General features: G+C 44.8%; 1 protein-coding gene across 4 annotated transcripts in view; it reads right to left on the bottom strand.

The window, feature by feature from the left end:
• Positions 1-2,601: 2,601 nt before the first annotated feature.
• Positions 2,602-14,897, bottom strand: part of CFAP251 (cilia and flagella associated protein 251) — a 35,215-nt gene continuing 22,919 nt past the window's right edge. For 2 of the 4 annotated variants that reach the window (XM_005298627.5, XM_005298628.5), the window contains exons 17-22: positions 13,711-13,874; positions 10,599-10,689; positions 10,249-10,392; positions 5,447-5,675; positions 4,112-4,213; positions 2,602-2,888 (exon numbers count right to left, since the gene is read on the bottom strand). In XM_005298627.5, the coding sequence (XP_005298684.2) occupies positions 2,734-2,888; positions 4,112-4,213; positions 5,447-5,675; positions 10,249-10,392; positions 10,599-10,689; positions 13,711-13,874 (885 nt within the window). In that variant the 3' untranslated portion in view covers positions 2,602-2,733. The remainder of the gene's footprint in view (positions 2,889-4,111; positions 4,214-5,446; positions 5,676-10,248; positions 10,393-10,598; positions 10,690-13,710; positions 13,875-14,897) is intronic. The other 2 variants (XM_042852473.2, XM_065568101.1) reach the window with 2 other exon arrangements.

The following is a 14,897-nucleotide window of genomic DNA, read 5'->3' as shown; positions in this document are numbered from 1 at the left end:
CACCTTGGGCAAGTCACTTAACACCTCTGCGCTTCAGTACCCCCCCTTCCCTCCCTTCTTCTCTACCATATAGAGGTGTTGGGAAGCTTAATGAATTTATGTTTTTAAGTATCAGAGGGGGAGCCGTGTTAGTCTGAATCTGTAAAAAGCAACAGAGGGTCCTGTGGCACCTTTAAGACTAACAGAAGTATTGGGAGCATAAGCTTTTGTGGGTAAGAACCTCACTTCTTCAGATGCAAGAAAGTTTTGAGAATCTCAGATGGGGAGATGCTATGGAAAGGCAAAATACTGTGGCTTCACTCCTCTTCCCCCAGTGGGCAACAAAGTTGTGGAAATAAATTGCAGCACTGTAAAGGCTACTTTTAGGAATTATTATTTGTTTATATAGTGCTGTAAATACTTCTGATATAAATATGCAAATATATGCCCAAAAGACACAACCCCAGCCTTTAGAAAGCTTGATGATAAGCTCTAGAAATAATTGATTCTCAAAACGATTCTGAGAAGTTTAAGATATTTTTACCGTAGGGAAAGTGAGGCAGAGGAGTAATTTTCTAAAAGAGGGTGTTAATGTCAGAGCTGGATTTAGAAATAAGACTGCCAGCCTCTGCGCACTGAACTGCTCTTCTCGCTGAAAATCTAAAGAATCATCATGTGATGTATTGCTTTGTGTATGTCTGAGCCTTATTGTCTGTGTCCAAATTAGATTGTAAGCCCCGAGGGCAGGGATCACATCTTTGTATAAGCAGGTATTTGTGTAGCACAGAGTACACAGAGGGTGCTCAATCAGTAATAACATTAGATTCATTTGTTCCTAAACTTTGTGTTCATTACACTAAATACTTGTTATCTTTGAGACTCCTATAGTGCATTCTCTTATGGATGATAGACTGTTTGAGTGACTAGTTTCTGATTTAGCCCTTGTGCAAACAGTTATGGCACTATGTTGCAGACTTGCGGTTTGCTGTTTAGTGATATTTCTTTTTCAACAACATGTGATTTATAAAACAATAGGAAAAGAATATTTAACAATCCAGTTCATCGGGCATCACATACAAATTTTTGTGGGGGGAGGGATAGCTCAGTGGTTTGAGCATTAGCCTGCTAAACCCAGGGTTGTGAGTTCAATCCTTGAGGGGGCCACTTAAGGATCTGGGGCAAAAATCAGTACTTGGTCCTGCTAGTGAAGGCAGGGGGCTGGACACTATGACCTTTTGAGGTCCCTTCCAGCTCTATGAGATAGGCAGTGAGTGAGACAGATCCTCAGCTGTGTAACTCAATGTATCTCTAATGACTTCAGTGGAGTTCTGCTGATTTATGGTATCTGAGGATCTGACCCAACACATGTACATATATGTAAAAAAAACTGGTTGGAGAGCAGGTCATATGAAGCAACACCTCTTCAGGAAATCTTTGTCACACACTCTATAATACTTTGATTTGTGTTGTTTGACCGTTATCTCTTCACTGCCGTGCAACTAGCTATATATCTTGCTATGTGTACTAACACAACTATCATTATTTCTGTGATGTAGCATAGTAATCTCCATGCAATAAACATCACCACTGAATGGAACACTTTTTAAGGGGCTACATGATTATGCAAAGACCCATTGATGCTGAGGGGCACTGTAAAGAAGGAAATGAGTTCAACAACTCACTGATCTTTCTACAGCAACTTGCATTGGCACCATTACACTATTTATACAAACACTGAGTAAGACACTCTCCCATGGGCATTACTCTACTAATTGGAATTAACACTCCCAAAAAGAAATACAAAGTTGTTAGGAGCAAAATGGAAGCCCAATTTTTAATCCATCACAAAATAGAATGCTCCCTTCACTAAGATTCATCCTGTGGTATATTCAGATATAGTACTTAATTTAAATTGCTATTTTACTGTAAAGTTTTTGTGAATAAGCTTTTCCTGTAATATGCTAAAACTGGACTATATTAGTGCAGCTTTGCATTACACCATTAGTGTAAACCTGCCCTAAAGCTAATGTTACCAGTCACCGGAGGATTCTCCCAGGACAGGGGATTGTGGATGGCATAGAGCTACTGTACCAGCTCATATTTCACTCTTTTCTCTGCATCCTTATGCCATGGTGATTCCTGATTGTCCTAATGGCCCACTGGACCATTAGATGAATTTAGAGCAAAACCATAATGTTGCACTCTGAAGAGACCTCTTCAGGGCAACATTTGTGATTGATATCATGATATCAGTCTTAGCAGCAAGTTTACTTAACCCAATCCTGTGTTTCGTGCATTCATTTTGGAGGTCATTGATCAGCAATACATGGTGTCCCTAGGGACAGACTTGCATCTGAAGAAGTGAGGTTCTTACCCACGAAAGCTTATGCTCCCAATACTTCTGTTAGTCTTAAAGGTGCCACAGGACCCTCTGTTGCTTTTTACAGATTCAGACTAACACGGCTACCCCTCTGATAGGAACAGAGTAAGCTGCGTCCTCTTGATCGCCAAACTCAGAACTCCCCCATGGTAGCACTGCTTCTTGACTATTGGCCCAGACTTTGTGAAGTGTTTAATCCTATAGTTTTATGACACACTGTAAATTGACGAAACATCATAGAGTTTGAGGTATGTTTAGTTTACTTTATCTTTATTTTATAATAAATACAAAAATATAGTTTTCCAGGGGTTTGAGGAGAAAAGATGATTACAGAAAATGCATTTCTGGGTAGAAAACTACAAACTCTGTGGCAATTATGACTCTGCTGACTCTATGCTACTTGTGAGTTCATAATTTTTTTCTGTCTCAGTTTCATCTGGTTCAGAAGTAGGTAAGCCAAGAATATCAGCAGTAAATATCTCTGCTGAGATTTCCTCAGGAATTTCTTCTTCCATCAAAGCTGCTGCACCTGGAGGGGGAAAAAACAACAACAACCCCCAAAGCAATCAGGTTTCCAGATCAATAGGACTTGGCAGCAGCAGTGTGTTGAATGGAATGTCTACAAAAATACATGAAAAGGGCCTTATATAGTATCAGTTTAATACGTCCCCTGTCATGGAACAAAGGCACTGATCCTGTGAGGTACAGCACACCTTCAACTCCCACCGAGAACTAGATCTAAACTAAACAATCTATAGCACTATACTTGTCCATTCCATCTCTGACTCCTCTAATCCTGCATGGCTTTTTTTCCTGTTACATATCCATGATTTTCTTGAAGATGGTTACAAAGCCATCTTGAGCATGCTGCATTTTGAATACTGTTATTCAGATATCTGCAGACTCCACTCAGTTGCTTTAATAACAATATTCATTTTCTGTTTCAAGTAATTTAGGCCTAAAAGAACATATTTAGGCCCAGATCCTTATGAAAAATGACTTGGGACCTTTAACATCTATGCAGAATGGACTGGTCCTTGGTTAGTAAGATCTCATCTGTAAGACCCACACCCAGTAAACTGCACAACACTCACTGTATCTACTTCGGAAGGACAAAGTCCTCTTTCTATCCTGCTGTGATTTGATTTTAATCTAGGGTTCCAAGGAATCCAGGTATTTCAAACCTGGTGTTTACACCACTAAGCTGTTCCCTCCAGGAGATGCACCTTCAGTAGGCATACATCAGTTGTGGAAAACCCCAACTGGATGTTATTGTAGACACTTAGGGATTGGGACACTCGTTTCAGAAACTACATGAATATGGCAGAAGTCAGGAGTTCCAATTACAATGGACAACTCTGCAAGGAACTGAAAAGAATTTGCATATTATAAGATTCTGCTTTGCCTGTGGATCACAACAGTGGGTGAGCCCTCCAGCAAATATCTCCAGTTTCCATTCCTAGACAGCAGATAAACAGTAATGTAATGTAGTCAAGGAAATTGTTACATTTCACTGGCCATTTAAATATATATGAGTTTCAGTCTGCAGTAGAACTTTTCTCCAATATCAGTGGAAGTTAAGTGCATGGACCAAGGACAGTATTTGGCCCTGTGACTATATTTTGCAATCCCAGCTGAACATTTGTAACAGCTATTGGAGTAACAAGGTTAATAGGATTTGCAGTTTAATTATTATATTAAAGGAATTGAAGCAATCTTATTTCTGTGTTTCATAGAACATTAATCCTGTACCTGAGGGATCATAGATGCCCAGCTCAGATCTCCCACCCTCTGGATTCACGCCCAACAGGGTGGTAAGACACTCTGCCAGCTCCTCCTCTGTCATATGCTCCCCTACACACACAAAGCAAAAACACAATCTCTAAGCTCTCTCATTAACACAAACTCAGCACAAACATATCTAGCAAGAATGGCATAAGGACAAAATAGGATGGTTTGGGTTCCTCCAGGGGGTAGCTAGTACCACCATTCAGAATGCATGATCACAGTGCAAGAAATTTGATCCAAGAGAAATTTGTTCTTGTGAACGACATGAGTTTTTGGCATATAAATTAGGTTTCTGGGAGGGGGAAAGGCTACTGGATCTGACTTGTTGGGCCCAGTTGCACCTACAGCAGTTTTCACTCTTCCTTTTCATAGGAATTTCCAGCTCAGATCAGTGGTCTACTGGCAGCAGCCAGCGCCACAGTAATTCAGAGGAAGGTGCAAGAAAACATTTAGTCAACTATTACAGAACAGCCTGCACATAGGAGTTTATTCCTAACCTCCATCAGTCAGTGGTTTATGCCCTGAAGCGTGAGGATTTATATCCCTTTTTAAAAATGTTTTATCCTATGTCATGTATCTGTGGATGTTCTCATCATCCGTGTGTGTCTAATCCTTTTTAACCTCCTGGTAAGACCTTTACCTCAATGACACCATGCGGCAATGAGTTCTACAGGTTGACAACGTGTGGGTTAAAACAGTATTTCCTCTTATCCATTTTAAATTTGCTGTTTTTCAACTGACTTGGGTGCTGTCTTGTTCTTATAATAAGAGAGGGAATATAGAAGTAACTAATTTACCTTCTCTGTGCCAATGCCATTAATTTTGAATATCTTTATCACGTTCCCTCTCATTCACCTCATCTCTAAACTAAACCATCCCAATCTTCTCAATCTCTCCTCATATGAAGTCATTCCAGACTTCTAATAATTTTCATCACTCATTTCTGGACTCTCTTCAATTTCTACTACTACTTTTTTGGAGATCGTGTGAGTTGAACTGAATATACTATTCCTGGTGAGGGCACACGATCAATGAATATAATGGCATTATAATATTTTCCATGATCCACGCTCTTCAGAAAGCAGATGGAATACTTGGAGTGTGCAGCAATTTTCAAACAGGAGGATACAATCCAGTTGAGACAACGTATGTGGTTACTTAATTTAAAATTCTAAGACAGATGAGGTAACATGCCACCTATCGAAACTTGTCTCCGGATAACTTTTCACTGCAATGGATACTTTTTGAAATGAAGGGCAGAACAAGCAAACATAAAACTTATGTTAGGAAAATGCTCACCTCTGCACTGAAGTTGTTGCAGTAAGTCTTCTCTGTTGATAACGATTTCTCCATTCTCAGTATCATAACCAAGAACTTGGAAGGCATTTTGTATTTCTTTTATTGACAGGCCAAATGCTGGTCGATGATTTATATAAAGTTTGATAAAATCCCCTAAATTGATATTTGTAACTTGTTTTCCAGTGTGCACGTACTCACTAAATTTGACTTCATTTATCATGTCTTCAATCTAAAAGTCAAGACAAAGGACATTTATACAAGGTGGGTTTCTTTTAAAGCATTGGACCAGTTTCTGATCTCAGGGATGCCAATATATGTCCAGAATAATTCCATTGAAGTCACTGGATTTACACCACTATAACTGATTAGACTCTAGTCTCAGATTAGTTGACAGTGTCTCTTTAAAGAAGTTGTTTACCACATCAAAATTACATCAACCCCAGTAGTACAATTCCTGCAATACACTGGGGTCTTTCTGTTATTCTCAGAGAAGCATTTTGTCTGGGATGTAATATACTGGGGAAATCTTTCGTTGTGAGATGTATCCAACAATTGACATGATTGGGGGAAGGAATGATTCCCCCACAGGCCATGCAGTGAAGGCAGAGCAATTCTCTGGCTGCCTCACTGCAGCCCTCATTGCAGCTGTCTCTCCACTCTGGGGAGAGTGCACAGTGAGTCCACAAAATGGTGACTCCACCTTGCTACAAACAAGTGTGCAGGAAGTCTCCACGCACGCAGCTGGCAATGTGGTATGCTAGGGTTACCATTCGTCCGGATTTACCCGGACATGTCCTCCTTTTTGTGTTAAAAATAGCATCCGGGGGGGAACTTGTAAATCACTAAAAATGTCCGGGATTTCCCCCCCATGCAGAGCGAGGTGCGGCTGGGAGGGCTGCAGGAAAGTCAGCCGCTCGCATGGGGCTCTGGCAGCCAGAGCCCTTCCCCCTGCAGCTTGCCGGGCTGGACTCCGGCGCAGCTGTAGAGCTCCTCCTCCCCCCCCCCCCCTTCTGAGCCGGCCGGCCTGCCGGGCCGTTTGCATTGGACCTCGGCAGCTCCTCCTCCCCTGCAGCCCAGCGCCCCGCTCCGGCAGCACTGTGCAGGGGCAGGGACCGGGTTGTGTGTTGCGCTGGGGAGCGCAGCCACGTGTCCGGCTCCGCACAGAGCCCAACACCATGTTCTGAGCGGTGGGGTAAGGGGGCCAGGGGGCAGGAGAAGGGGCAGGGAGATTTTGGAGGGGGCAGTCAAGAGACGGGGGGGGGGGTTCGGGAGTTCGGGGGGGGGCTTTTGGGTGGGGGGTGGAGAAGGTTTTGGGCAGTCAGGGTACAGGTAGGGGGTAGGGTCCTGGGGGCAGTTTGGGGGGGTCTTAGGAGGGGGCAGTTAGGGGACAAGGAACAGGGAGGCTTAGGTAGGGGGTGGGGTTCTGGAGGGCAGTTAGGAGCAGGGGTCCCAAGAGGGGGCAGTCAGGGGACAAGGAGCGGGGGGGGTGTTTGGGAGTTCTGGGGGGGGGCTGTCAGGGGGCAGGGGTGGGGAGAGGGATCGGAGCAGTCAGGGGACAGGGAGCAGAGGGGTTTAGATGGGTCGGGATTTATGGGGGGGGGGGCTGTCAGGGGGTGGGGAGTGGTTGGATGGGGCGTGGGAGTCCCAGGGGTCTGTCTGGGGGTGGGGGTGTGGATAAGGGTTGGGGCAATCAGGGTACAGGTAGGGTCCTAGGGGGGCAGTTAGGGTGGGGGGAGGGTCTCAGGAGGGGGCAGTCAGGGGACAAGAGGCAGGGAGGCTTAGGTAGGGGGTGGAGTCCTGGGGGGCAGTTAGGGGCAGGGGTCCCAGGAGGGGGCAGTCAGGGGACAAGGAACAGGGGGAGGGTTGGGAGTTCTGAGGGGGGCGGGAAGTGGGAGGGGTGGGGGCGGGGTTAGGGCAGGACGGGGGCGGGGCTCGTCCCGTCCTCTTTTTTGCTTGCTGAAATATGGTAACCCTAGTTTCCAAAATTCTCCTCCTTCCACCCCCACTCCCAATACCCACTCATCCTGTGCAGCAGAACTCCCTCTGGGGCCCTCTGCAACTGCAGAGGACTGGACTTTGCTCAAAGGGTCCCACATCCTGCCCTTTATTTCCCTGTATCACTCATTCAGCAGTCCTTCTATTGGGCAGACAGGCAGTGCCTGCCTCTTTGTCACTAGCAGTTTAACAGCTTTCCTGAAGCCTGCTGCTGTGAGTCAGAGTGGCATGCAGCCTTGCAGATGTTTGTTTGAAAGGCAGGTTCTGTTCCATGCCTTTATTGTGCTCATGTTTAAAGAGGCAGCAGCCTCCTTACAGTTACAAATGGAGCTAAATGCTGGGAGAATTCCCAGTGCCAACACGTACCAAGCATTCTACGCCCCAGGAAAGCAGGCCAATGCAAAGCCTCCGTGGGGAGGCTTTTGCATTCAGCCCTGGGCCTTTGTCCTCATGTCACAAGTTTTTCCACTGAATGGTGCTCAGAGAAGATGGAAATCATGGACTTATATTTTCACCCTGGCAAATGTCATGCAGGGCAAGAACAGAACATTTCACTCAGCTCTAGCTGATCTGGGATTAAGTTTTATCCCTGTCCTAGTGAATTATAAAAGAAAAACTCTCCAGCTCCCAAGAGCTCCTGTTAGTGGATTCCATGCTGATTTTTCCCCTCTCACTTTTTATTTAATAAAATGCTCTGGAGACAGAAGAATTTTCATTCTGTGAATTAATATTGTCCCACCTACTTTGTGAAGCAGATCATAGGCTATCTAATTTCAGGGTAGTTTCTTTGACTGAAATGCTGTCCTCTAATTTCTTACAGATTATTTATCAGGAGATATTCCTCATGCCTCCTCTAGCAACTGTGTATGAGAGGAATACATTCTCTTCTTCCCCACCAGCAGGAGGTGCCAATGTAATGAGCCCAGGAAAACATCTATGTACAAAATTATAGTACCAAAGCAGGACACTGCACCAGCTCATCCCAAGATTAGACCAACTTCTGCAGCTCCAGAAGCCCCAAGAAAAATCTGCTAGGGGAAGGTTGCATTGATGAAAAGTGCCCAGAACTTTCCTTCTGCTGGATCCCCAGGGAAAGAGTGCTGCAGGGCTGGTGGGGTGGCACTCCCTCAGTGCAGCCTCCATCATTGGGGTTCCTATGGAGCCCCAGCAGAAATTAAAGCTTGTTCCCTGGCAGAAAGCCTGAGAGAATACAGCCGTGATGCCACTGCTTAGTCTTCTCCCTTGGAGAGAATTTCTCCTGGATGAAGGGACTAGGCTGGCCCTGCAAGGTGTAATTTGCACCTCTTTGCAACAGAGTCAATAAATCTGCTCCAGGTACCTTAATTTCCTTTCTGCCAGGTTGCCATGCTATAAATTAGGTATGTGTAAATACAAACTGCCTCAGAAATACTATTACAATAGGATAAGAATCATCAACCTTATTAAGGGATTTATCTTTAGCTACAGTACAAAGAGGATTTGAGGCTTAAAACTCCTGAGAAATTTTTGATAGAAAAAAGCCCCCCATTGCTGTGACCTGACAAAGAAAACTCTGAGAGATCTTCATAAGAATTTAAGTCAAACATTTATCAGTTAGTGAAGGATGTTGAGGTCCCTTGCAGGTGAAAGGTGCTCTCTCTATGTAAAATCATTCTCATCATTACTATAAGGCATAAAGGGAAGGAAAACAAGAGGCTGTATACTATATGGACGAGTCAGTATCTAGAGCTGAAAGTTCCAAAGCTCCATGTGTGTATAACGACACTTAACACAAGCAGAAGAAACTCAGGGTGGGCCCCAATTTGACCTGGAGGGACCCCCCTATAGCACAGGTGCTGGAACTAGCACTGCAGCACCCCCTCACTTGAAGTGGTTTCCATCATATACAGGGTTTATAGTTTAGTTCAATGGCTTTCAGCACCCCCATTATACATTGTTCCAGCGCCCCTGCCCTATCGAATGAAAGGAGAATCCAGTCTTCATGCTTTCAGTTTCTTTTCTGAGGCAACCAACCTCTCTTCTGAGGTGCCAATTATGGGTGTGATTTTTGTGCTGTGAGCACTTACTCTCTGGGAACTGGACTGAGGCCACCAAACACCTGACAGATGAAAGCTTTTGAACTCCATTGACTTGGGCTGGATTTGTCCATCCAACCTAAAGGTGAAAGGTTCCTTTTACCAAGCCCTAGAGTAGGGGTGGCCAACCTGTGGCTCCGGAACCGCATGCGGCTCTTCAGAAGTTAATATGCGGCTCCTTGCATAGGTGCTGACTCCGGGGCTGGAGCTCCAGGCGCCAACTTTCCACTGCTCAACCCCAGTCCCTGCCCCCACTCCACCCCTTACTCCAAGGCCCCCACCCCTTACTGCCCTCTCTCCTGAGCCTCCTGTACACTTCAAAACAGCTGATCGTGGTGGGCAGGAGGCCTGGGGAGGGAGGGGGAGGTGCTGATCGGCAGGGCTGCCGGCGGGCAGGAGGTGCTAGGGGTGGTGGGGTGGGGGGGTTGCTGACGTATTACTGTGGCTCTTTGGCAATGTACATTGGTAAATTCTGGCTCCTTCTCAGGCTCAGGTTCGCCACCCCTGCCCTAGAGCAATCCAATCCCCTAGTGGTACTGAATCTTTACTTTGTCCCATACATTTTTTTTTTAAGATACAGAGCCAGATTTTGATCAAAGTTACACTAATGTAGTTCTAGACTAAATACATTTAAAATCCATGGATTTAAGATCTAGCCTATGTGACTGAGATCAGAAATTGGCCAATCGCATACGCTGTAAACACAATAATTCTCTTTGGTAAAAAACAAACCTTTTCCTCTGACGGATAAAACCCCATTGCTCTCATTACAAATGGAACTTCCTCCAAGGGAATATGTGTTGACACCTGTCTGGTCTCCATTGCATCAATACCCTGACTGCGCAGCTGTGCATAGTAAAAATAGTCCTCCAGTTCCTGAGAGAAAATCAAAGGAAGTACAACAAAGTTCAGTTTCTCAACATGCATGGCACATAAGCCTCTTTGAAGATATACTAAAAAGCATATCAATGAAATGATTGCTAAAGCAGATTTGGACCCCCACAATTTGTCAGACCCATATAAATTAATTCTAACATCTTAACCAGCTGTTACCACACAATGTTTACTGTGACTGTAATTACCCTGAAGAATTCACCATCTCTGCCGCCATCCAAAAGGTTGTAGAATGGGATCAAATCCTCACCGCCCAGAGAAACAGCAGCCTCCAAAGCACTATGGCAATAACAAAAAGATAGCTCAGAAAGGGTTCGTGTGAGGAAAAATGTCCTGTTTCCCTTTCCACTCATTGCTGCCAGCCACATAGACACTTATAACAAACAAATAAACAAAATCCACCCAGGACTCAGAACAAACAGGGAAAGGTATAGTTCTAAGTTGAAACTTATGTTACTCTATGAACAATCAGCACTTTCTATCCCAGGATTTCCCAGTGTTTTACATACAATAGCCCAGTATAGTAGGTAATTCTTATTGCATGTGTCTCTGGTCTAATGGAATGAGCACAGGGCTGGGAACCAGGAGATGCTGGGTTTTAATCCTGGCTTTTGCCACTGACTTGGTGTGTAGTCTTTGTGTGTGACATTTAACTTTTCTGTGTCCTGGTTTCCCCATTTATAAAGTGTGTTACTTCACAGGAACATTGTGGGGATTCATTAGCTTATGTCAGGCCAGCACTTTGAACAGGTAAAGGGCTAGTGCGCAGAGCTTTCCACAGAACAATCAAACTTTAGCTCCTAGTGCCCGGACTCTAACAATTACACACACACCTTCCCGATAAGATATTAGGCTCTGTTACTCAGGCGCTCTATTCTCCACAGTGGAAGACAATGTCCTAGATGCAGTGTACATGTAAAGATTCCGCTCTAGCTCCATCATCTGTCATCTAAATTTCAGTTTCATAGGCAGGTGGAGACAAAAGTGCCACATGTGTTAGTCAGGATGCAGAAAAGTAACAGCTCCCACAATGAAAACTGCCCAAGACACTACAATAGCCTGGTACTGCAATTACATCAGCAACATCCCGGTGCATTCATGACAGCATGGCATCAGCTTTGATCTGCACCTTTGGTGTGCTGTTCTCCATTATGCTATCTGCAAGTTTTATGATTTTTTGTAATTAAGTTATTTGACATTAAACATAGTGGAGACTCAGAAAATACCAGAAGCAGCAGTAAAGTGATAATTAGCTCATAAAGAGGCTTCATTTGCTCTGGCAGCTCGGAAGTTGCTCTGTGCCCTCACTGCTGTGCAACTGGCTGGTATTACAAGGAAATCATCAGGTGGAGCTCTATTCATAGTGGACAGTGTCTGAACTGAATTCTTTGCAGAGTGAGCGTGTTTGAGGGATAAAGCCCTAGGTGCACTCCAAAGGGCAACAATGTGTTCTTCAGCAGTATCTTAAAGTCAGCCCCAGCAGGGATCAAAGAGAGGATGAATTCCCACCTTACATACGATGGCAACGGGTACTATGAAAAACCCTAAGGCAGACAGATAGATAGCTAACCCTCTAACCTAAACCATCCTTCAGTTCTAGCTTTGAGAATGAGTAAGCTCCATCTCCTACTTTTTCAAACATGAAGTTACGCTGCACTGAAAAGGCTGGTTTCAGAGCATTTGCAGCTGCTTGCTTCATGTTGATGTTTGCATCTATCGATCTAGGCATTCATAGCGCGCTTGGCACGGTGGTAGCCTCACCCCACCTTGTGCTCACATCAGAATGAATAGCCCAGACATTAAAGGCAACAAACATGGCCTCTCCTTTTGGCATCTTTACCAAGGGCCGTAAACAAAGGCTTTTGGAGGAGGTGTCCCCTCTCGGACATCGATGGCACAGCTTTTTGGCACAGCTCTTCAGTTGGAAGCTGACAAAGGAAAGTTCCAAGCTTGCTGCCAGGGCCGCACAAAACTGGCATATACAAGCAGTCCTTACTCACAGGAGCAGTCCCAGTTACTTCAAATGGTCTACTCATATGAGCAAGGCATTAGAGTTGTTGGTCCTAAATCCATTCTGCAAATGGACAATATCAGACCATCTCATTTGGAAACTGGATACTCTATATCAACACTTCTCTATTGTTTTTCATCCTGCAGGGCATTTTATAAGAAACAGATGCTCCTGTAGACCCACCTCCCCGCCCAAACCTCGCAATCCCCACTGCCTGGCTCTAAAAAGATCCCAGCCTGTGGCTCCTCAGGCAGGGATCTTAAAATCCATGATTTATAAATTACTTAGCACTTACATAGTACCTTTCATATTCAAAGCACTTTAAAAATACTCATTTATTAATCATTACGTAAGCCTATGAACTAGGTAGGTCAGAATGATCAGCCCCTTTTAACAGATGATGAAGCCAAGAGGAGAAGAGATATTCCAAAGCTTCCAGAGGGAGGCAGTGTCCAACCCAGGATTAGCACTTATGAGTTTTTGATTCCCACTCCTGTGCTCAGGTCACTAGAGCACATCACTGTTTGCATTCACCTTGGGTGAGATCCTGCGAAGTACCGAGTACCCTAAACTCCCATTGACTTCCATGTGACATAAGGATATTCAGTGTCTAACAGGATCTGGCCCTTAGCTGATGGGGCAGAAGCCTAGGAAATAGCAGGATTCTAAGAATTTAGTCCAAAAACAGGACCCTTAATTATAAATTGGTGGGAGAGGGAATTGTGGGTTCCATTGCCAACCCTCTCAGATGATGTGATGGGTAACTGGACACTTGGGACCAGATTTTCAAAAGAGTTCAGCATCCTTAGTGATTCCCACCTCAGAACACCTTTGAAAATCTGCCCACCTCAGTTAGGTGCCTAAATGGGAGCTGAGCCCCTTTTGAAAATCTGGCTCCAATTGTGGGTCCCGAGCACGTGTGAAGATCTAGCCCTCTCTGTTTTAACTGCAGCCCTTCTAGCAAACCAACGCTGGATCAGGTAACATTTTAAACAAAGTTGAATCCTCTGAAATGCAGGTGTCAGTGCTGCACAGGATGGTATTAGAGTCACGCTTGCACCAGGGTACCTATATTAATGCTTCTTGGCTGAATGAGTTTTAGGGGCTTCAATGTTAAGCCTTTCTGAAGCAGAATGGGATCCTTTGGGATGAATATCCCTATATAAGCATAAGTTCATTGGCAACGGGACATATGCTTTAACTGTGTTGGTCACAGTTGTGTAAAGAGACAGAGCACATCACAAGCAATGAGAACAGCGCGCTCTGCTTTTATCCCGGTGTTTACTCACTTTACATTAATTTCCCATTTCATCACGATGCAGTCGTTCCCCCCCGCTGTAAAGACATGGCATCCATCGTAGGAACTAGCAAGGTTGGAGACACCTCCTGGATGGCAAATGAAAGCCGAGGACTTGTGGGGGTTACCATCAATGGGCAAAATCTGCAGGCCAACCTATCAAGAATAAGGGTAACTCCATGATGATTGGCACTTTTATACAAATTCTGCTCTTTTAGTATTAGACGGTGTTGGTGGCCTGTGGTATACAGGAGGTGAGACTATATGATCTCTGGTTCCTTCTAGCCTTATGCTCTATGACCTATGTGACACAGAGGGGTAAATTCTACCCCCTCGTAGGCTGGCTAGGAGGTTGTGCTGTCCACTGTGGAGGGTTCTGTAGTGACAAGAATCCACTCTCAGCCTGCTCTGAAAATACTCCTGCAGCACTGAGACTGCAAGAGCTCATGGGGCTGTGTCCTGAATCTGCATCTTCTGCATGGGGCCCTCAAATCCTATCCATTCTAGTGCCGTGGAAATGCACCAGATCTGCAGTGCACAGAGACCTCCATGCTAATGAAAATGGGGCAAGATTTACCCCAGAAATATTCCAGTGTGGACGAAAGGGCTGACTAAGGAAGGGCCCATCAATATGTAAATCTAAAGTTTTACCACATTGTTCCACGAGTCAGTGTGAATCTCAGGGGCACAAGCAGTGCTGGCCCTAATGGTAGCCTTCCTATAGATCATCCAACCTGTACACTATGTGCGTAGGGGCCATGTTCTGCTTTCAGATGTAATCACACTGTCTCCATTTGTGTTAATGGGTTTCAGGTGCCCATATCAGGGTAGAATTTGCCACCTGGAAACCCAAATCAACAACCCAGGAAGGAATAAGTCACACGGCTCTTTTGAGATAATCAAATCCCCAGAGCTGAATTCAGACCTGGGTGGAACCAGGAACCACCTAGTGACTTCACTGGAGTTATATCTGCTCACAGTAGGTCTGAACATGGGCCCGAAGCATTTGCAGCACCTAAGCAGCAGCTTTTTTTTTTTTTTTTAAGTCACTAGTGTGTTATTCTACACTGGCCACCACTTCCGCACAGTAACCACGCAGGGAGCTCAGCATAAGCTGGTGGGAAACGCATCCATGGATGACAGGGTCTTTCCTCTAAGGAGAGCAGGTCTAACAAAAAA

Source organism: Chrysemys picta, chromosome 15, assembly GCF_011386835.1.
Source record: "Chrysemys picta bellii isolate R12L10 chromosome 15, ASM1138683v2, whole genome shotgun sequence".
NCBI classification, from domain to species: domain Eukaryota; kingdom Metazoa; phylum Chordata; order Testudines; family Emydidae; genus Chrysemys; species Chrysemys picta.
Note: the sequence above shows the minus strand (reverse complement) of the source record. Positions and strands in the feature narration are given on the sequence as shown.